Source organism: Mirounga angustirostris, unplaced genomic scaffold, assembly GCF_029215605.1.
Source record: "Mirounga angustirostris isolate CCGP_5_RB_7025 unplaced genomic scaffold, mMirAng1.0.hap1 SCAF_1, whole genome shotgun sequence".
In the NCBI taxonomy this organism is placed as follows: domain Eukaryota; kingdom Metazoa; phylum Chordata; class Mammalia; order Carnivora; family Phocidae; genus Mirounga; species Mirounga angustirostris.
This window is the reverse complement of record NW_026991709.1, coordinates 212716223-212737809: the sequence shown is the minus strand read 5'-3', so window position 1 is coordinate 212737809 and position 21587 is coordinate 212716223. Positions and strand designations below refer to the sequence as shown.

The following is a 21587-nucleotide window of genomic DNA, read 5'->3' as shown; positions in this document are numbered from 1 at the left end:
CACTGGCTGCCCCCAAGCCCCCTTCTCTTGATGCGTCTGTCCCTACCCAGAAACCTTCAGTGGCCCCTGGCGTCACCAGGGTACTTGGGAAAATTCCCAAAGCCCGGGCCCTTGTGAGCTGCTCGAGGACGAGCTGCCTGCTGACTGGGGCGGAGCTCCCTTGCGGCTCTGAGAGCAAAGGCCATGAGACATGGGGCTGGCCCACAGCTTGGGGGGTGAGGAGGAGGTGCCAGGGAAGCAGAGCCTGCGGAAACATCATCCGCACCCTAGCAGACCTTCATTCCCCTCCTGGGAGGAGCCGGAGGACACAAAGCAGACATGTGAGCAGAAGACCGAAAGCTCTTGGCACTAAGCGAGACGCTTCATCTGTCACAGGTCCTCCATAAATATTTGTGAGGTGACTGGGAGAATAAATCACCAGGCCCTTGGTTAAACCTCACAGAGGGCAGGCTTCGGACAAGTGAGAACTTCCGGAGACATACCGGGAATTCTGAAATTTCCCCGGATTTGCTGGTACCCTCATGCCTCAGGGTGCACGCTTCCTCTCCTAGCCATCCCAACCCGGTGATTTCTAAAAAGCAGCTCGGTGGAAGGGTGCAGTAGAAATGATCAAGCAGGAAAAGTCTTCCGAAGTTATGTGCCACATGAAAACTCCCAATTGGGCGCCGCGACCGCCAGATCAGGCCCCAGCGGACAGACCCCGCATGTGGTACTTCGTCGGGAACTGGTTCTGGGTGCCAAAGCACCGTGGCCTCTGAAGATCTCTCTGCAGGGGGGGGCCGTGGTGGCTGCGATGCTGGCCCCGAAGCGGAAGCCGGGGGTCCCCTAGACTGCAGGGCTGCACCAGCTGCTGCTCTCCCAGCCAGAGTGGGGCTGGCTGTTGTCTGGGGAAGGAGCCAGGATAGCTGTGGAGAGGAGCCGGGCAGGGGGGCCCTGGTCAGACCTGGCCTCTAGCCACCGAGACCCTTGCGGTCTTCTGCCACCCGCAGGGCCGGTCGTTGATGTCCCGTCTTGGGCTGGCCCGAGCCTCCCCCATCCCTGCACAGACGCAGCTCAGGACTGCTTGGCTCCTGGCTCCTCGAGATGAGGAATGGGACACTGGCCTGGCACGGGGAGATAAACGCTGTGCTGTCTGGAAGGCGGCGAGCCGAATGCCACACGAAGTCCCAGCTGCTGCTGCCCTGCCTGGCACAGGCCGTTTGAATGCCGGGGGGGGGTCCCTCAAACAAGAAAATCCCTCCAAATCACCTGTCTGGCTTCATCCGAAAGTTGAGCCGGCCACGGCAAGAGCACTGGGAGCAAAGCAGGAACTGACCACTGTGGAGAAGGGACTTTAGAGGGAGGTGGCGAGGCAGACGGGGGGCCTTCACCCAGTGACCGTCCCGGTGGAGTAAGGAGCCAGGTAACGGAGCTCTGTGTGCTGCTTGTCCCAGAGACAGAACAGGGATGCGGTGGAGGCTGCTCTTGAGGCCCCGACCTCTGCTTTTGCAGCGCAAGTCAGTTCTGGCAGGAAGAGGCTCCCGCCAGGCGGACACCCAGACAGCTGCCCCTCCAGCTCCAGGCTAAAAACTTTTCTCCGCGGACTCCGCTAGAGCCTGCTTCATCCACCCTTCCCTGCGACTGTCACACCGCTTGCCCGCCAGGCCCACAACACCCAGGAATCCGTCCGAGGGCCGCGTGTGTCTCTGCGCCCTCCACGTGCCCGAACCAGGCCTGCTCCCACCCTGGCTCGGCCTCTCCTCGTTCCTCCCCAGGACCCCGGGTAGCCTCTGCCCGGGTCTCCCTCCCCAGGCCTTGCTCCCGCCTCCTGTCCAGAACCCTGCACAAGTCAAATCGGAGCCTGCCACCGTCTCCCCGCACCCACCCTGTCTTTGCACTGCAGCCCCCAGGACTGCTTCCCTCCCCTCCCCTCCCCGCCACTCCAGCCTAATCCCTGTGTGGAGTCAGAGGCCTCGGCTTCAGTGTAACTTCCTGTTAGAGTCCCCCATGCCTTTCAGAGCTCTTCCCGTTCTAACTCTGCATGCCATGCATGCCATGGATCCCACATTTGTCTCTGGCTGACGGCCAGCTCCCAGGGTGCAGGACCCCGTGTGTCTTGCTTTCTGGCCCAACCCAGCACATTGCATGGGTTTGATGGACACCATCTGACTGGCTGGCCCAAGGCCCACTGCAGGGCAGACTCTTGCTGGGCCCTCTCCCCACCTGCAAAGGGCAGGCTTGAGATGAAGCCTCCCTCACTTCCCAGGGCATGGCTAACGACACAGAGGTGCAGGGGCACAGGAGGCCCCAAAGGCTGGGAGAGTCTGTGTGCAAGAGGCCGCGAAGGAACAGCGAGGGGCTGGGCAGACACAGGCATTTGCAAGGTGCCATTTCTTGTTGCTCGGGCCCAGTTCCCAGACGTTATGGAGCTGGCCTCAGCCCTCTCTGTTTGAGGGAAGTGCCTTGTTCCTCCCCGCAGGGTGACTCAGCAGTCCTAGGAGATGTGGTAACAAGGAACTCACCCTGCCTGGCCCCAGCTCCACGTGGATGGTGCGGGGAGAGGGCAGGCTGGCCAGCACTGGCCACAGGCAGGGATTTCCCCTCAGGGTCCGTCTGGCCAGGAGCCAGGGGCTGAGCACCTGGTGCGGAGGTGGCCTAAGGTCCTAGGTGTGGCTCCTCTGGGGACCCTCCCAGTTTCCTTGTCAATGAAATGGAGTGTTGGCCCAAGTTCAACTGTAAAGATTGGCAATCCTGGGATTTCTACGAAGATGCCAAGTTTCCCCAAAAGGAATCAGAAGCCACTTAACAGAACTGGTCCCTGCTTTCATCCATGGTTCTCCAGTTCCCTGGTTGATCTCACAGAAACTGGGGGAGGAAGAGGGCCCCGCTGGGTGCTGAGAAGAGCCAGCTTCTGGCTCTGAAGCACTTTCGGCTTGCAGAGGGAGGCAGGACAGCAGGAGCTAAGGAGGGTCATGCAGCACAGATGATGTTCTGTGGTCTTGCTGCCTTGCTGGCCCTTCTGTCATCCCTGAGACCCCAAGAGGAAGGGACAGAGCTATCAGAGAGCTCCAGCAACCACCTGGCCTAGCTGCGGCCTCTGGGCAGGTATCTTTACCTTATAAATGGGATAACTAAGGCCCCAGGAGGCCCCAGGATGTGCCTTGCCCAGGGCCAGGCAGAGTAGTCCGTATGTGCAGGGGTGCCGGGCGGGGGGGCGGCGGGGTGGTGGTGGTGTACGTGCACGTGTGTGTCCAAGCCAGGCAGGAGTCCCAAAATAGTTAAGTCCAACCCAACTCCAGAGGCTGTTCCTGGACTTCTCTGGCTTGTTTCCCCATTTTCAGAGGCTAGCTGGGTGTCAGGGTGCTGGGAGATAAGAGGCCGATTAATAACGGGCATGGGTCTGCTGGAGACTAAGGATGGCACTTGGGGTGGGCTGCAAACCCCAACCCTCCCACCAGCGGGTGTGGAGCCACATCTCAGGCCCTGTAAGCGGGTGGTCAGGAGGACCTTACCTGCTCCTGGACGCCAGGCCAAGAACCCGAGTTTAAAGCAGGGCGGCCGTCCAGGACTACTCTGAGTTAACTGTGCCGGCCCAGACTCCAGAGACCTGAAGTTGAGGGCCAGCTTTGCCCTGAGCCTTCTGGAACTCCACATAATACCCACGGCTCAGGGCTGACAGGAGGCCAAAACTCCTGGAACACTACAGAGCCCTGTGCAAATACCAAGGGCGCACCAGACTGGAGCTGTTCAGGGGGCTCACCAGTCTCCCTCATGCAGACCCCTGCCTGTGGCATGGTGCTGCTAACCTGGAAAGAATAGGACAGGACTTCTCTCTCACCCTCCCGCTGACTGTGACTTGGCCCAGAACACACCCTGGGAAAGTGCGGAATCTGGGCAGCACCAGACCAGGCAGGGGATGGGGGGGTGGGGAGGCTCAGGCTGTAAGCTCATTCTGCCTCCTCCTAGGACAGGTGGAAGGAATGAGGCCTGCTGACCAGGGGACTCTGAGCTGGGCCTGATCCCAGCTGGTGCCCCTCGCTATACAGAAGGTTTTTCCCAACGCCTGAGATGCCAGCAATTGCTTACGGAACAGATCACCCCTGGGACTCGTGGTCGGGCTAAAATGCCTGGGTATACTGGGTATATACTGACCTCCTGTGTTCTGTCTTCTCATCACAGGGATGAGGCAGGAGGGCTGCAAGTCAGACAACTGGGAAAGTCAACTTCAGATGACAACTTATAAAAAGAAACACCCAGGGCGCCTGGGTGGCTCAGTCGTTAAGCGTCTGCCTTCGGCTCAGGTCATGATCCCAGGGTCCCGGGATCGAGTCCCACATTGGGCTCCCTGCTCCGCGGGAGCCCTGCTTCTCCCTCTCCCACTCCCCCTGCTTGTGTTCCCTCTCTCACTGTCTCTCTCTCTGTTGAAAATAAATAAAAAAAAATCTTTAAAAAAAAAAAAAAGAAAGAAACACCCAACCCACGAAGAAATGTAATAAATCCCCCCAGTCCTGCCTGGCTCCGTATCAGTGAGTGCGCGCTGCATGCCGGCTGCCAGTCCACAGTCAGGCGGGCAGAGCAGGAGTGTGTCCCGCATATGCGCGGATACAATAAGGGTATTCTGCAAACTCATCTGGTATCGATGGCAGAGCGGACAGAAGAGTAGCCCTTCAGAAAGAGACCAGAGAGGCAGCTTGGAAATCCTGCTTGGCCTCTGGAAGGCACCGATACAACATCCATATCAAACACCGTGAGCACAGCCTACCACACCAGAGGCTAGGCACCCAGGCACGAGTCTCGAGGAGGGGCCACGTGTACCCCAACCATGACAAGCTAAGGTGACCCCCTGATCAATTTAAAAGCCCAGAGCCCCTGCCTCCTGGAACACAGATGCCTTCTCTCCTGTCTCGAAGACCCCTTCCATTTTTAAAGGCCTAACTAATGAAAAGCCCCCTTCTGATTCTGATCAGGAAGCCCTCCTGATTCTCTATCACCTGTCTCCTTACCTAGACGGGAGTGACGTGGACACTGGCCATCTCTCCCATCACATTACTGGCACCTCCTCTCTCAAGTCCCTGCCCCCTTCAGACCTCACCTTGGACCAGCTCCCCCCAGGCTGTGTTTTCTGTTCTGTGAAGTCACCCACCTCATTCCCACCTCGTTATGGTCCTCCACCCATTGGACTGTGAACTTGAAGTGGGTAACCCCATCACTGACAGAAGCACTTTGATATGACCTCATACACCACTCCACGGCGGCGAGGCTTTGAGAGCGCAGCAGACTCCTGGGGTTAGCTGGATGGCAGCATGCCTCCACATCCCCAACTTCCTTTTGTTACCCACTTGTGGGAAATCCAGGTTAGGCTGGCACTGGCTGGAGGCTGCCGGTCCAATTCCCTGCTCTCCACCCAAGGTCTGCCCGTGGCTGGCTCCCTCACCAGAGAGCCAAGGGTCAAAAAAATTTGCAAAGAAAAAAAAAATCTGAGCTAGCCAGGCCCAGGCTGTTCGTATTCAGAGGCTCCCCCTTCCCGGAGTGGCGTGATTTCTCACGGACAGGAACCCTTGTGAAAGCAACAAGTCTGTGGTTCAGGAGGCCAGGACACAGGAGAGGAAACAGCCTCTAAAGGTCAAGCAGAAACACGCCAGACTGGAGCTGGGGAGCTTAGGGCAGCACACACTCAGGGCGCCGTGGATCCCCGGGCTGGCAGAGCTCCGACGTGGAGCAGCTCTGAGTGGGTGCCGAGGAACGTACTGTCACCTGGCTCTATGGCTCGCCTGTCCTATCAGGGCGGTGACAACAGGCTTGGTTGACAAGACCAGTTTCTTCAGGTGAGGCTACATAAGCTCCTAGGCAGGTGCTGACCCTAGGACGGCACATGGCAAGCGGGGAGAGGTGAAGCGGTCAGTAGCCCTCAGCACAGCTGACCTACCCCTGCTGCCGGTTAATGACCGGCGCCGTAAGTGGGGCCACGTGCTAAATGCCGAAATTCGGTCACCCTGCCTGGCCACTTTTCCAACCATACCCCCCCCGCCCCACTGGTCCAGGGCACCCGCCTGTCTCAACTGCAGAATCAGTCTTGGAAGGCCAGAGCTGGAAGGAGTCTAGCCTCAAAATCACTGTCCAGCCACCTCAGCACGGATGAGGACACCAACAGGGCTGAGGAGGAAGGAGCTGCCTGGGTCAGGCAGGGAGTCCGCGGTGGTCACGGGGGCAAACTGCCCCTATCCCCCCAGCTGCCACCCACCCTTTAGTGACCAGGCCTGTTCTTCCTTGGGACACACACACACACACACTGCTGTCAGCACCCGAGCGACCAGGCCTGTTCTTCCTCGGGACGGAGGGAGCTTTGTGCAGTGGCAGTATCGTAGCCAATGAGGTTTATCCGAGGCACGACGGACGGACGGACAGACACACACACACACACACACACAGAGCTGTCAGCACCCGAGCCCCAGCACTTTGAGGTTCCCGGGGACCCTGCCGCAGGCCATCGATGCAGAAGTGCAGGTCTCAGGGGCCCTTTCTCCTCCCTCAGGGTTCATCTTCATTCCAGCAATGCCACTTGGGACAGCCTGGCTCCACCTCCTCGCCCCACCTCCCTGCTCCAGGGCACCCCAGTCGGCAGTGCGGCTACGGTGAGGAGCTGGGAGGGCAGCACCGGCCTGGCTCCCAGTAGGTGCTTGGGCAACCAATATTCGTTGAGACAGTAAATAGATTCATGTTGGCATGCACACCCTGCCCTCCGGGAGCTACTGGGTGGGGGCTCTCAGCAGAAACAAGCACCACCTCTGCCTACCAGGCCATGACTTTACACAAGAACGCAGACTCTGCTGAGCCTCAGTCTCCTCAACTCTAAGATGGGAGGTGGTGACGACGTGCTCTGGGACTCAGGCATGAACGTGCTTTAAGACCCACAGAGTAAGGGCGCCTGGGTGGCTCAGACAGTTAAGCGGCTGCCTTTGGCTCAGGTCATGATCCCAGGGTCCAGGGATGGAGCCCTGCATCAGGCTCCCTGCTCAGTGGGGAGTCTGCTTCTCCCTCTCCTGCTGCCCCTCCTCCCTGCTCTGCGTGTGCACGCCCTCTATTTCTGATTTTATTTATTTGAGAGAGGAGGAGCAGGGGGAGGGGCAAAGGGAAAGGGAGAAGCAGTCTCCCCGCTGAGCAGGGAGTCAGATGCAGGACTCGATCTCAGGACTCCGGGATCATGACCTGAGCCAAAGGCAGACACTTAGCCAACTGAGCCACCCAGGCAACACCTCTCTCTCAAATAAATAAATAAAATCTTTAAAAAAAAAGGGGGGAGGCACCTGGGTGGCTCAGTCATTAAGCGTCTGCCTTCGGCTCAGGTCATGATCCCAGGGTCCTGGGATCGAGCCCCACATCGGGCTCCCTGCTCGGCAGGAAGCCTGCTTCTTCCTCTCCTCCTGCTTGTGTTCCCTCTCTCGCTATGTCTCTGTCAAATAAATAAATAAAATCTTAAAAAAAAAACAAAAACAGCCCACAGACTATAGGTACACGCCTGCTGCTCACCCCGGGGCAGGCCACCAGAGGAAAGGCGGCCAGAGGGCTGTGTGCAGGCAGCTGGGCAGCATTCCACAACTCGGGCAAGGTCCAGAAGCAGGATCTGCCAGGTGGCCCACAGGACGGGGTGAGAGGCTTCCTGGGGAGCCCTCCTGAGGGATCCATGGTCCCACACACACATGACCACACAGAGCCAGGCAGGGATAAAAACTGCGTCCACAGCAGGCTGATCTACTAGCTCTTCTTTTGCAACAGAAACTCCAAGGGATCAGTAACGGGACCTTGACTCCAGAAAGCTCACAGCACCAAGACTATCTGTTGATGGGCAGCTGTGATACACAATTCTTTGAGAGTGAGAGAGAGCAAGAGAGTGTGCAGGAACAGGGGGGTGGGACAGAGAGAGAGAGGGAGAAGCAGGCTCCCGCTGAGCAGGGAGCCCGATATGGGGCTCAATCCCAGGACCCCAGGATCCTGACCCGAGCTGAAGGCAGACACTTAACCTACTGAGCCACCCAGGAGCCCCTGCGATATACGACTCTGAAGCTCTATTTGTGGGAAAGGGAGGGAACAGGGCACTGAGATGAAACGACTTGGTTTGCACGAAGACGGCGGGTAGGAAACCCCCAGTGGAGGGTAGGCCCTGGCACACAACTGCTACCATGTCACAACCTGGCTGCCCCCCCTCTGCAGGCCACTGCTCCTCGTCCTGCATTCACCCAGCAACCAAGGTGGCCTTCTGGCCAACCCTGAACACGCCCGAGCAGAGGTCTACCCTCTATCCTGGCTAATGGGATTCCTGCCCCCAGCCCCCCCACCTGAGATGCCTATTCTCCCCATCCCTGAATGAGAGTTCACCCCCACAAGCTGGGGATGGGGGGGTCTTGCTGCATTTGCCAAGATGGCTGTCCTATTCTGACTCACGGTACTCCTCAGCAATGCTTTTTTATGTTTTGCAAGAGAGAAGGAACCCTGCCTCCCAATTTGGTGGTCTTTCTCCCCAGGCCTTCCTGCTCTGTTGTCACCCCCATGATACATGTCTGGTGTTGCTGCTTCTGAAGCCAGGAGCCGAAAGAGCATTCAAATCCCTCTCCACCTTGTGATGCTGATCTAGCAGCCAGGACTGCCTCCACTTCCCGGGAAGGACAGACGCCACTGATAGACGGTCTCTGGGCTCCTGGAATGGGGCAGGGGGAGAGTGGGAGAATATAACAGGGCAAGCCAGCAGCCCTGAGGCTCCAGCACTCGCTCTAGCTGCCTGTCTAGGAAGCCCTGTATGCTCTTTTGCTTTCTTCCTCCCACATCCAAATGCAAAGCCAGCATCCAGGGTCATCACCTTGGGAATCATCCCTGGTTCCTTCCTACAAGCCTGGTCATAGGATCCTGTGTTACTCTATCAGCCCTAATCCAATCACTTAGTCACCATGCATGTTTGGGACACTCTCCTGCCTGGAGCTGATCTGCTCTGTTGGGTGGGGATGAACATTTGGGGTCAAAGTCAGAAGGCCAGATTCCGCCCTTTTGAAAAGGCTGCCCTATTCATTCAACAATTCATTATAAATGCCAGGTATAGTAGAGGGAAAAAAGATTAATAAAACCACACACACACAAAAATAAAACCACACACAAAAAAAGATTACTAGAAGGGTCTATGCTAAGGGACCTATAGCGAGAAGCTACTTCCTCCTTGTGGGGAGAGAACCAGGGACTGTTCACAAAGGAGATGACCCTGAACTTGGCTTTGAAGGATAAGTTGATGCAGAAAGGAGAAAGGCACATGATGTGAAGAAAGGCAGAGACAAGAGGACACGGCATCTGAGCCCATGCAGAGGACAGAGGAGCTGAGGCCTGGCACGGACACAGGTGCCTGGGAGGGGTCCTGAAGGGTCCCTCTTAGAGATGAGAGGGTTGTTAAGCGAAGAGTATCTGGTGTGAAGCTCCAGGCTCCACAATGGGAAGAAAGGGGCCCTCGGACTTGAGACCCACCAACCTCCTTCTACACAGTTAGCAGGAGCCAGCGTGGGTCAGACTCTCCCACAGTGTTGCTGCAAGGTGCTGCCCTGAGGGGCAGACGGGCAACAGGGTTTTTGGACATAAAACCTGAACATGGAGCCAGTTTTCAAATTCATGTTAAACAATGGTGATGGAGGACTTCCTATCAGTCCATCAGCTTTTAAGTCACCAACATGGGATCCAGGAACCAGGGAGTGACTTCTGTAGAGCTTCGGATTCCCTCCACAGAGCCCTTTACCTGAAGATGGCTGGGGGACCTGCTCTCAGCACGGTGACCCAGAAGTCGACCTGGCCAAGCGAACCGGTCCTATTTTCTGGCTGACTTCGGCTATCAAGTTGGAGGCGAGAGCTCACGGAGGATAAAACACACGAGCACATGTGCGCACACACCCACACCTTAAAGACAGAGCTGAAAACTTTTATCAGGGCAAGGCTTTAAGACCGTGCAGACCTACGGCTGCCAAAACAAATTACTATAAACTCAGGGACAAACACCACAAAACGTTAAACAACCTGACACCACACAACATACAAAAATAAATCTTAAAGAGGTCAGAAGTCCGACATGGATCTCACTGGGCTAAGATCAAGATGTTGGCAGGGCCGCATTCCCGTCTAGGAGCGCTGGGGCTTTTGGTGCCTCTCCTGGCTTCTAGAGCGGCCCCCATTCCTTGGCTGTGGCCCGTCCTGTCCTCAAAGCCGGCGAAGCCGATCTGCCACGCTCCCTTCTCCTGGGCCCTCTGCTCTGCAGTCACACCTCCCTCTCACCACAGAGGGGACAAGAATATGCCTTTAAGTGCCCTGATCCCTAGAGCGGGGCCCACCAGGTTAATTCCAAGTGATCTCTGCATCTCCAGGTCCACACCCTGGCTCCCACTGACAAGGCCCCCACACCAAGGCAGCACACAGACAGGTTCTGTGGAGCAGGGCGAGTCACCCTGCCTGCCACAGGAACCGCAGGCGGGTCTCGCCACTCGTCCATAGCAGTTCTGTTCTAGAAAGTCGCAGCAAACACTGAGCTGTTGAATATGGAACCACTGCTCCTAGGGGAAACAACGGGGTTAGGCTCTTGTAAGCCTCTGGCCACAGCCAATCAATACATAACCTTGTGTCACGTGCGTTTCCGTTTAAAGACACCTTATTTAACACACGCTATTGACTCCTCTACACTGAACTCAGCCAGCAGTGCTGTGACCCCTCCTGAACCAAGCTCATCTGACACATGGGTTTCCTCCATAAGGCACAACACAGCCTTCTTGCACTCAGGAACACGAGCCGGCCCTGTAGCTCTGTGCTTGGGGCCGTTCCGAACAGCGAAATCACCCACAAAAAGCACAAAATTGAAAAAAAACTGTGGCACTTAAATATACTGCAAGGATGCTGGTTAAGAATCTGAGCTGAAACACATCTCAGCAGGGAAAAAGCACATCGGGAGACTCAAAATTGTTTGCCCCTCTACACATGTTTGCAAATGACTGCAAAGTGCCCCAAGTACTGATTTGGGGGCTACAAGTAAATACCAGCGAACAGGTGAAGGCACATACAGAATCTCCAATCAGGGAGCTTCGACTGTATATACTAGCGCAAGTGGCCCTTTGCGACAAGGCTGGATGCCAGGTGCTTTCTGCAAACTCGGTCTCACTGCGGAGAACAGAACTGAAAACACAGCTATTGAGGAACTGACAGGCTGATGAACAAATGAATTCTGTGAGGAGGACATGGGGCAGACAGAGGATTCTGGGTGCCGGCTGCAGCTACAGGCCCCCCTGGATCACCCCCCAGCTAACCCCAGGCCTGGGGAGCCTCCGCCCCACCCACTCAGCATCCTGGCCAGGGCCCCTGGGCGGTACCGCAGAGCACACTTGAAATATCACCCTTATGAGTGTTCAGACACATGACTCCCGCCAGCTTTGGGCCCGGGACTTGAGGTCATGCAAATTGAATACGATTTTTTTTTCCCATGCTGCTACCACGGAAAACCTATACATTTACATTAAATGAGGTGTAAGTCTGGAAAACTTCTCAGACACATGCCTGAGGGGACATCTGCAAGAGTGCTCACTGCCACACGGTTGGAAAGAGCAAAGGCATGGAAACATGCCCACTGGCAGGGGATGGTACAGTCACGCCAGGGAAAGCTGTTCAGCTGAGCAATGACGCTAGAGCTACACATGTGCGTGTGGACGAGAAGCATGAAGGGTACCGAGCAAAAAGAGCAGCTTACACCAAATAACCATGCGAAACTATTTGGAGGGGTAAACTTGCAAAACAACACTGTGCACCTTCTGGTGACAATTCACGGGCAGTGAAGGTGTAAATCAGGGAGGGGCTTTGCCTGTGACTGCAGTGCCCGTGTTTTAGTGAAACTCTTGTGGGCGCATGGCTACTATGGTGGCCCTTCTTTATATCTTTTCCTGTGTCTGAACCACTTCATGATACAGCAACACAAGACGTGGATGATACACAACCTTATGTGGACACTTATAATTTAACATTAGCTAGATGATGGTTATGGACAACACATAATGTGTGTCACTCCACGTAGCAGATCAATGTACCCACATTAATGGTTATGACGTAAGGATGTGATTAACAATAAGGAACGCTAATAACAGCAGCAACAACCTTACCAAGGTGCCTGAGAAGTGACGGGCCCTCGACAGCACCCCAGGCACCCCAGCACCGACTGGCTCGGGGCCTGGTGAGTGCACCCGGAGCGACCCCGGTGACCTTTGCAAGAAGGTCAACCCTGCGGACTCCGCTGGAAAGCCGAGCGGACTCCTGGACTCCAGAAGCACAATGGAGGCAACCGGGCAAAAGGACTTTCTCCCTGCCCTCCCGAACCAGCGCACTTTCCTCCTGCCTCTGCAGCTTCCCACCTGAGACTCCCAAGCCCGCTTGTACTGAGGTGGTAGAGAGGCTCTACTCAACGGAAGGGGCCTGCTAGCACCTCCTGCCCACCCTGAGCTGGGGCAGCGCAGGACGGGAGAGAACACTCAGGGGTCCCTGAGGCTGTGGGAGAGAAAGGAACCTTGCGGGGAGCCCGAGACAGATGGCTCAGACTCGGCTGTGAAGACGTCCCAGGCCGAAGCTGGGCGAGAAAGCCATCCGGACTGGGGCGTCCAGGACCTCCTCACAGCCCACCTCGGCGAGGGGCATCACTTGCACGCATTTCAGGGCCCTGACCCAGACACCCACTTGGTGGTCAGCGCGGAGCTGCAGCAGCTCCTACGTTTCACAAAGATGAGGGAAACGCTGCCTTGTGCAGGGCAGAAAGCAGCTAGAGACTAACCTGTAGCAATGGTTCTCAACTCTCAGGAGCTAAAGGTCAACCCTAGACCAGCCGGGTTTGATTCAGGGATGAAGAAATCCCATCCCCATTCCCTCAGCTGCCCTCTTGTGAACCACAAAGGCTGGCCTTGAAGGGCCAGTGCCGGGTGTCCACCTCCAGACAATCATGGCTCTGATGGGCCAAGGCCTCCGGGCTGAAGGGTGCCTGCCCCTCTGCCCCCAGGCAGCCACGGGGCCTCGTCTGGGAAGGTGAGTGGCTGGGGCCAGGGGGAGCCTTGGGGGGCAAAAGGAGCAGGAAGTTCCCAGTTTCCTTCCCGTGGGGCTTCCTAAGAATGTGGGTTGCTGCTCAATCCTGGGGCTGAGGCCCCAAATGACAGAAAGTTCATCATTCAACTGTTGCACTTTAGAAAAAGTAGGGCTGGGAGGAGGGGCACTGGTGAAAGAGATGTGACTTAGGGGCCCAGGTGATGGTTGGGGACTCCCTGAGAGTATCGGCTGAACCGTGCACTTACTGTCAGGCCAAGCCAAAGCCAGGGGAACAATCTCTGAGCTTTGACTTCTTCTTTTTAAACCAGCTGGACCTGTTCCTGATGGAGGGCTGTTAGCCACTCTGCTCCCCTGGGGTTCTGCCTGGGCCTGAGCAGGAGCCACCCCCAGGGACATTGCAGGAGGCCACTGTCACTGTCACTGGACTGCCCCACTCCCACTCAGAAGGAGCCCACCATTTCTGACAACTTGGTCAGCAAGCCATGACCCAGGGGGCCCTGGGCTTGTCACAAGCCACCAGGCAGCCTTGCTCCATCAGGAGCTCAGGTCTGATGAGCAGAAAAGCACATTCTGGTGTGAGGATGTGTTTGGCGTGTGGCACGTGGGCGCGAGAGCCCTGGGTCAGATGCTCAGAGGATGGAGAAGTCTTTCCAGTGGGCAGCCACAGGAGAGGGTAAGGATAAAGGGAGATACAAACAGGGCTTTACAGGGTAAACAGGAAGTGGACAGAGAAACCAGGTTGGGATGCGGAAGGTGAGGCATAAGGCAGTATAAAGTAGCCCGGCCGGCAGGCAGACTGGTCCGACTGGACTGTGCCACCCATGAAGGGAAGAGGTGGGATTTAAAACTGGGACCAGGTGGGGCTCCAGGAGGTCCTGAATGCCAGGTCAGCTGGGGATGTTCACCTTTCTGCTCTGCTTCCTTTAGGCATGCTGACACTACAGCTCGGCATCTGCACCCATAACCCATGATGCAACCATTTGCTCACTAGTGTGCAAACGTCCGTCTGTCCATCTATCCATCCAATTCTTCCTGAGTTCCCGGGACAGGCCAGGGACCGGGCTCAACTGGGCACACAGCAGTGGCAGAACCACATGGGCCCTTCCCGCAAAGACTTAGGATCCAGCAACAAAGACACCAATCTTAGTCCTCGACTGGGAAGGCAGCTACGCGGGAGTCAGAGAGACAGGAAGACAGGGGCTCTGAGTGCCCAGGGGCTGGGGAGACATCTTGCAGAGGCTGAAGGGACATGGAAGGTGAACTGAATGTTCATCTACCAAAGGCAGGTAGGGCTGCTGAGCCCGGGAGAAGAGCCCGTGTCCTCTCTGACACTCAGTGGATACCTTGCACGGTTGGGCTAGGATAGCACCCCTTACGACTGCCAGCCCTGCTGGGACAGTGGCCACTGGGCTAGTGGTCTCAGGCACCGGAAGTGACGCCACTGGAGGTGCCTGATTCCCAGGTGTGGAACTCTGAGCAGCTGGGCAGTGACCCAATGCTGAGTCAGGTCCTTCGGAGGAAATCACACTTCTATTTTCCTGCTGTGGTTGGGAGTCTCCGCGTGACCCCCCCTCTCTGGGCCTAGTCAGCAGGTTTTTTTCTAGGAGTTGAGCGGAAAAGGAAGATGGAGCTGTCCTTCTGGGATCCTGCGTTAGTGGAACCCTGGTTACTGCCTAACAGGAAATGAGCGGAAATGTACCCAAACTGCAGTGCTCAGTAGAAGCAGCTGCCAAATCCAGCCCTGTGAGCAGCTGGGGGGGGGGGGGGGCAGGGATAAGGCAAGGGAGGAAGGGGAGGAGGAAGGGGGGGAAGGGAGAGGAGAGAGGGGGGAGAGGAGAGAGCAAAGAGGAGAGAAGACAGAAACCAGCTGCTGCCAATCTGACACACTCCTCCACCCAGCTTGCCAGGGACAGCTTTGAAAAAGAACCAGAAAAAGCCACCCCTAACACTTCACCAGGCAGAAAAAGCCATTAGGGTTTGAGTACAAGGGTAAAGACGCCTCAATGGGCCTGCAGCTCTCTAACCCCCTGGGGCTGAAAAGGTCTGTTGCTGGAAAGCTTCAGCATCAAACCATCCTACAGTTTACAAATCTCACCTCCTGCCTTGGAAATCAGGAACAGAAGACTACTTGACTTTCCTCTGGCCACCTCCCCACCCCCAACTTGCCACAGTGCCAAAACGTGCGGCACACTTGCCTCTGAAATCCTATGGAGGAAGCTGGCCCAAATCAAAAACCAAGTTTCCCCAGATTGGATCAGTATCAAAATACTGGCAACAACGGAAGAAGAGGAGAAGGGCTGGAGATAGGCCAGAGCAGAACTGGCCTATGTCCTTGGGTCAAAGGCCATGGGATGGGCTCTCCAGAGGCAAAGGGCAGGCCTGAGTGGCCCTGGTCACAGAGCCAAGTGTTTCCTCTGAGGAAAAAAACGAGCAGATGCGCATATGGACATCTGAGGGGCCAACCGGTGAGCTCAGGCCTGCAAACCTAAGGTTCAGAGGGCTCCACAAAGGGAAGGCTGGGTGGATGGGTGCGGGGATAAACAGCACTGTATCCCTGGTTCACTCGCTAAGTTCTGGGGTCTCAGGAATGCGACAGCCCCCAATTTTTGAAACCGAACAGAGAGACACTAGGAAATCCTTAACCTCACAGGCCATTATTCAGTGGCACGTGGACTATAATTAAGTATCCTATGGCTCTGCCTTCACACTGTGCCAGATAAGTAGGGAGAAGTGCACCCAGGCACGCTAACAGGTCTTTAATAAACACAGGGTTCTGAGTCAGAGGGGAACTTGCCACCTCATGTTTGGCAGGCACGGGTAGCAGAATCCGAGTATGATGCCCTCTTGGTCCTGGTTTGTTAACAACAAGAATATAGGATTCTGCTTGGTTACAGAGTGCCTCCATGACTGTGAACAGTGGGTCCTGTGAAGGCGGTCGGGCGAACCCAGTTTTACAGACAGGCCTGGGAAGTGGTGGGGTTCCAGGAGGTCCCAGGATCCTTTGGGGGAGAGCAGTCTCACACTTGTTCTGTAGCTCCACGGTCCAGCCTAAAACACCAGGCTGGTGACCCAAAGCTGAGCTGGGAAGAGCAGCCTGGCCTGTCTACCGATGGAACAGGATGGGAACATCTCTGTCCAGGGTCCCACAGGGACACTGCCAGTTCAAGGGTCTTCTTACAGAGGGAGTCAGCAGAGTTGCTTCCGGCAAAGTTGGACTTAATCCAGTTCCCATCACACATGGATATCGCCAACAGCCAAAGCCATTCCCATGTCTGCTGCCCAAGGCAGAAGGTCTTCAGGAAGTTAGCCTGCAGCAGTTGAGCTCAAGGGCCTGGGGCAGGGACCCAATTTTGCCTGTCACCTGTTGTTCTCAGCACACAGGTTCCATGCTTTTATTCCACTCAGGTGAAGGAGCTACAAGTTCCAGACTCTTGTATCTAAGACTATTCCACATTTATTACTTAACAGGCCAAACCCTTTCTTGGGAAATCAAAAGCCCGATTCCACACAATAAGGTTTTAAAAATAGGTCAGAGCAGGTAGTACCTGCTGACGTTCCAAATACCAGCCACGTCCCCCAGATATTACTTACTCTAACAGGTTGGGGTCCTGGGTGCCCCAGCCCACTCCCCACCCCATGCCTCTCAAAGGAAGTCTAATCTTTCCTCCTAGGCACAAACCCAGAGCCTAGCAAGCATCCAACGAACTTCAAAGCTATGTGATATGGCAGTCATAAATTTTCCTCCTAGCTCTGACGGAACCAATCTTTCAGTTCAAACTCTCTCCCTCCTTTCAAGCCAAAAGAAAAAAAGAAAAAAGAAAAGAAAGAAAAAAAGTTAAGCCAGCATTCCAGGCAGCTGCCAGATCTATCCCTAGTTACACTCTCAAACCTGGCCTGGCCACAAGAATTATCAGAAACCAGTGAGCAGCTTAGGCCTGGAAATTAACATCATACCACAATGAGAAATGAACTTCTGAGTTTGGATCTCACTAGTGGGGTCCCCTGACCCTCCTTAGTCCTCCAGAAATACTCAGATTAAAGCATCTCCCCCAGTTCTAGATGCGCAGAAGTACCAGGTGGGCGGTAGGATTGAGGCCCCGGACAGACGTCTTTTCCTTCCAGCGCTTTCCTCTACAGATTCTTCAGCAGGCCTCAGCCCAGCAGGCCACAGCCCAGTAGCAACCAGTTCTGAACAAGTAAAAGCTCACAAACTTCTCACACAAGCCCAAACTGACCTTATACAAGACCTGAACGCTTGCACCAGAGATGAACTAGCATGGAATTTGCCAGGATGCTGCCAGATACTAATAATTGGTTTGTTACCAGTATCATCAGTGAGATCAGAAACTTTTAATTAATATCACAGCCTCAATTGCTAGGAATCAAGCCTCTCCATGCCCCACTCTCTCCCACATCCACCTGACTTCTTTTTCTCAATTTAGAAATAACACTGTTACAAGCCTCTGAAATCAAGAACCTGTTTCAAAGCATTCTCAACCTCGGTGCACTGACATGTGGGGCCGGATAATTCTTTGTTGTGGGGAAGGCTGTCCTGTGTATTATAGGATGTTTAGCAACCATCCCTAGCCTCTACCCACTCAATGCCAGTAGCCGCCCTCTCCCCAAGCGGTGACAATCAAAAACCATCTCAGACATTGCCAAATGTTCCTGAAAGGGCACATGGGGCGGGGGCGGGGCGGGGGGGGGGGGAAAGAAGGGTTAGTCACCCCAGCTGAAAAGTACAGATGCAAGCTTATACCTTCTTAAAAATACCAGATGCCAAAAGATACCCTGGGGTTCTAACAACTTGGGATCTGGATGCTGAGTTTTATGTACATGTCTATCTATGTACAAAGAAACAAAGAAAAGCAGGCGGCTATCACAAGAATGGCCCAGGAGAGATTTTTTGTTCTGTTTTTTGTTTTGGTATAATTATTCTCACTTCTCACAAATCTTAGGGCAGGGTTTCTCAACCTCAGCACTACTGGCTTCTGGGCCCAGATAATTCTTGGTTGTGGGGGCTGCCTGTGCATTATAGGGTGTTGAGTGGCATCCCTAGCCTCCACCCACTAGATACTAATAGGAACTCAGGTTGCGACAACCAAAAATATCTCCAGATATTGCCAATGTCTCCTAGAGAGTAGAACTGGCCCTGGTTTAGAACCACTGTCCTACAGGAAGATATAAATATCCCTACATGGCTTTGTGTAAAAAGGGGAGTGCATTTACCCTTGTGCCAGATAAATGAGACCAGTGGCTGAAAGCATACTGCCTGTTCATATGGTGAGAATTCAAGAGACATTAATTACTGCCTCATACTCTCAACAGCCGACCCTACTCTGAGGACAAGAAAAGAAACACACAAGGAGATGGACACGTCTGGATAAACAGCAGAGATGCTGGGGGCCTGTGGAAACAATTGCAGAAGAGCATGGAGCACAGCCAGCATGATTCTTGAGAGCACAACTCAGCAGAGGATTGATCAGGAGGCCAAGACAGCCGCTCCCAAAGTAGGATGTGGCCATCGCAGCAGCTCTTTGGGGATGGGCCTCAGAATGGCGAGATCACAAATCGATCTGAACCAGCAGCTTACACTGCACAGTGCTTTCCAGGTTTCAATGTATTTCTCACAAATCTGAATGCAGGACACCCTGCTTCCCCCTGAGACCAAAAGCTCTGGTGGCCAGCCAGAGCGGCCTAGCTAGTGCCTCTAGCAGAGTGTGTCTGCTTGGGACAGTATGGGGTATGGACCTCCAGCATGGGCCTTGAGAGCTGGGGGTTGGGAGGAGAGGGCTTCTCCGGCAGGAGGGACTACATCAAGGTCATCAAGGTCCAAGACAGTAAGCACCATCCCCAGGTGCTCTGGTCAAGCCCTGGGGATCTGGTGCCTGTCGGACAAGGTTTAACCCAGGGCCAGGTCCCTTTAATTCTATCCTGCTGGGGCAAAGGGCTGTACTCTCAGCAATAATCCTAGAACCCCTCTGGATTAAGTTTCTCTTCCACCAGGGGTTAGCCATCATCTGGGGTTTGCCCTAGATAAAACAGTAGGGTGGGGTCAGGACTTCTTCCATCAAGGGGCAAAAGGTACCAGCTGTGTTACTGTGGACTCATTTCTCTTCCCTCCCACTGAACTTCTCCAAATTGTGGGAAAAGCCCAGTTTGCCAGCAGGGACCACACCATCCCTAAGATGGCCGCTCATTCCTCCGAGGAGTCTATCCACACAGACTCCATACCTAAGGTTCTTAATCTGGGATGCAGGAACCAACAGGATTCAAGGAATCTGGGACTTCGTGGATCCGAAACTGTAAACTGAATTCCCCCATTGCCCAGTTTTCTGGAGAGTGGATCCACAGCTTTCACCAGATTCACAAGCAATGGGGCCTGGACATCCCCAAAAAACCTATACTTATCCGTCACACATAAAACACTATACTCTTGGATTCAGCATCCCCCTTCTGGGAATTCAACATGTAAATCCAATCCCACCTGTGAGCAAAGATATTCAATAGCTATTCACTACAGTATCGTTTGCGGCAGAAACCGACTGGAAACAATCTACACATCCATCAACAGATGACTGGTTAAAATTTAACCAACCAGTCCCCAGTAGATGACTGGAATACCACCAACCCATTATAAAGGTCAAAGAAACTCCGGGGGTATGCTCTGGCGCAGTAGCTCTGGGTAAGGGGAGAAGGGGAGTTCCCCCAGGGACATTTGGTAGTACAGGGAGATATCTGTGGTGTCGGGATGGGGGGGGGGTGCTCCTGGGATCGAGTGGGTGGGGCCAGGGATGCCGCTCATCACCCCACAGTGCCCAAGACGTCCCTCCACAACAGAGAGCGACCCGAGGTGAATTCCAGCTCTAGCGTTATCTCCAAAACCATTTAACGAAAAACCCGAAGCACGAAGGGCTATGTGGACTGTGCTACCACCGCGTCGGCGTGTGTTTTAAAAGGAAAGGTGAAACATACCTTTGGAAAGGGATGTGAGTCGTGGGTGACGGTCCTCGCCGCCGGGGAGAGGGGCTGGATGCCCGAGGGGCCGGACGCGGAAACGGACTTTTCACTCGACCCTCTCCCAGCTTTGTACCGGGTCCGTCAAAAGGGGTCTCCGTTTGTTTGTTTTAAAGAACTACTCCAGACGCCAAGTTGCCCTCCCCTGGGCTCTCCGGCAAGAGTCCCGTGTCGACAGCCTCGGGAGTGTTTCTTCCCCGGCTCCTTCCCCACCCCCTGCCCTTTTACAGGGAGGGGAGGGGAGGGGTCCGTGTCCCGGGCCAACCTCCGCGTGCATCTCTGCCCCTCTCAGGGGTCTGCCCACCCTTCTCGGGGAGACCGGAGCCCACATGGCGGGGAGGGCCGGGGCCACTTCGGGGGCAGCCCCCGTCCCGCCTGGGCTCCCCCCACCCAGCGGGGAGCACGCGCCAACGCCGCCCGCTCGGTGCCCGCAGCCCCCTCCCGAGCCACGGTCGGGCCTGGCCGGGTCCCCGACTCCGGGCAGCCTGGGTCCCGGGGCTCGCTCCCCCCGCCTCGGCCTCCGCTCACCTGGCTCGCCTTGTAGAACTGCTTCTTCAGCCCCGCCACCGACATACTGCCTGCCACCGTGCGGGCTCCCGCCCGGACCCAGCGAACCGGAGGGACCGCGCACGCGACAGGCTCCCGGGCGCCGCCGACACCCCGCGCGCCTCAGCGGGCCCCGTCGGCGCCGCCTCCACCGCCCTCTCGCCAGCTCCGCGCCCGCGCCGGCGCCGCCTCAGCCCCTCGCGCGCCCGCGCGGCCAGGATATTACATGGCAACCGCACACTTCCGGCGCCGGCCTGCGCGCGCCCCCGGCCCCGACTGCGCACGCGCGCCCCCTGCCGGCCAGAGAGCGCACGCGCATGTCGTCTGCCTTGCGGCAGCTGCCTCCGCCAGCGAGCCGGCAGGGGCGAGCCTAGAGAGACCATGGGGGCTACAGCGTCCCCTGGAGGCCCCGGAGGTAGTCCTAAAGTTTTAGAAAAGGCGCTCAAATCCTGGAGAAGTTGGGAGGCGGGGTTTACAAGTCTCCAGTTACCTGTTCGTTAATCTCAGCTAACCCAATTCTCTCTGCGTTTAGTCCCTCCCCCACACACCTCCGTGACCCTGCCACGTGCTCATCCAGTCAGTTGCCCAAGTCAGACATCAGGGTATCACTTCTACATGCTTTCTATCCCCTTGTTCTCCCTGCCCTGACTAGACCATCCCACCAGCCTCCTCTCTGGTATGCCCACCTGCAGGTTCCCCCTACAATTTCCCCTAAAAAATAGTCAGAAAGATGCTCTATAACACAATTCATATCACATTAGTCTACTGTCCTCAGAATACACTCACAACTTCCTAGCATGGCCTGCCTACAAAGCTTGCACATTTTGGTTCCATCAACCCTTCTGACTTCAGCTCTCTTCCTCTTCTATAATCCATGATCCCTGTTTCCTATGGGTCTTTGCTAATGTTGTTCCATTCTCCCCCAATCTTCCCTCCATCCTTTGTGCATAAAAGAGAAA

The 21587-nt window shown here is 55.5% G+C and overlaps 1 protein-coding gene across 2 annotated transcripts in view; it reads right to left on the bottom strand.

Moving 5' to 3' along the window:
• Positions 1–20850, bottom strand: part of SH3GL1 (SH3 domain containing GRB2 like 1, endophilin A2) — a 31779-nt gene extending 10929 nt beyond the window's left edge. Inside the window, exon 1 of one of the 2 annotated variants that reach the window (XM_064573153.1) lies at positions 20611–20850. Coding sequence is in view for 1 of the 2 variants with exons in the window: in XM_045863303.3 (XP_045719259.1) it covers positions 20611–20655 (45 nt within the window). In the remaining variant the exon portion in view is untranslated. The remainder of the gene's footprint in view (positions 1–20610) is intronic. The other variant, XM_045863303.3, reaches the window with a different exon arrangement.
• Between the last annotated feature and the right edge of the window lie 737 nt (positions 20851–21587).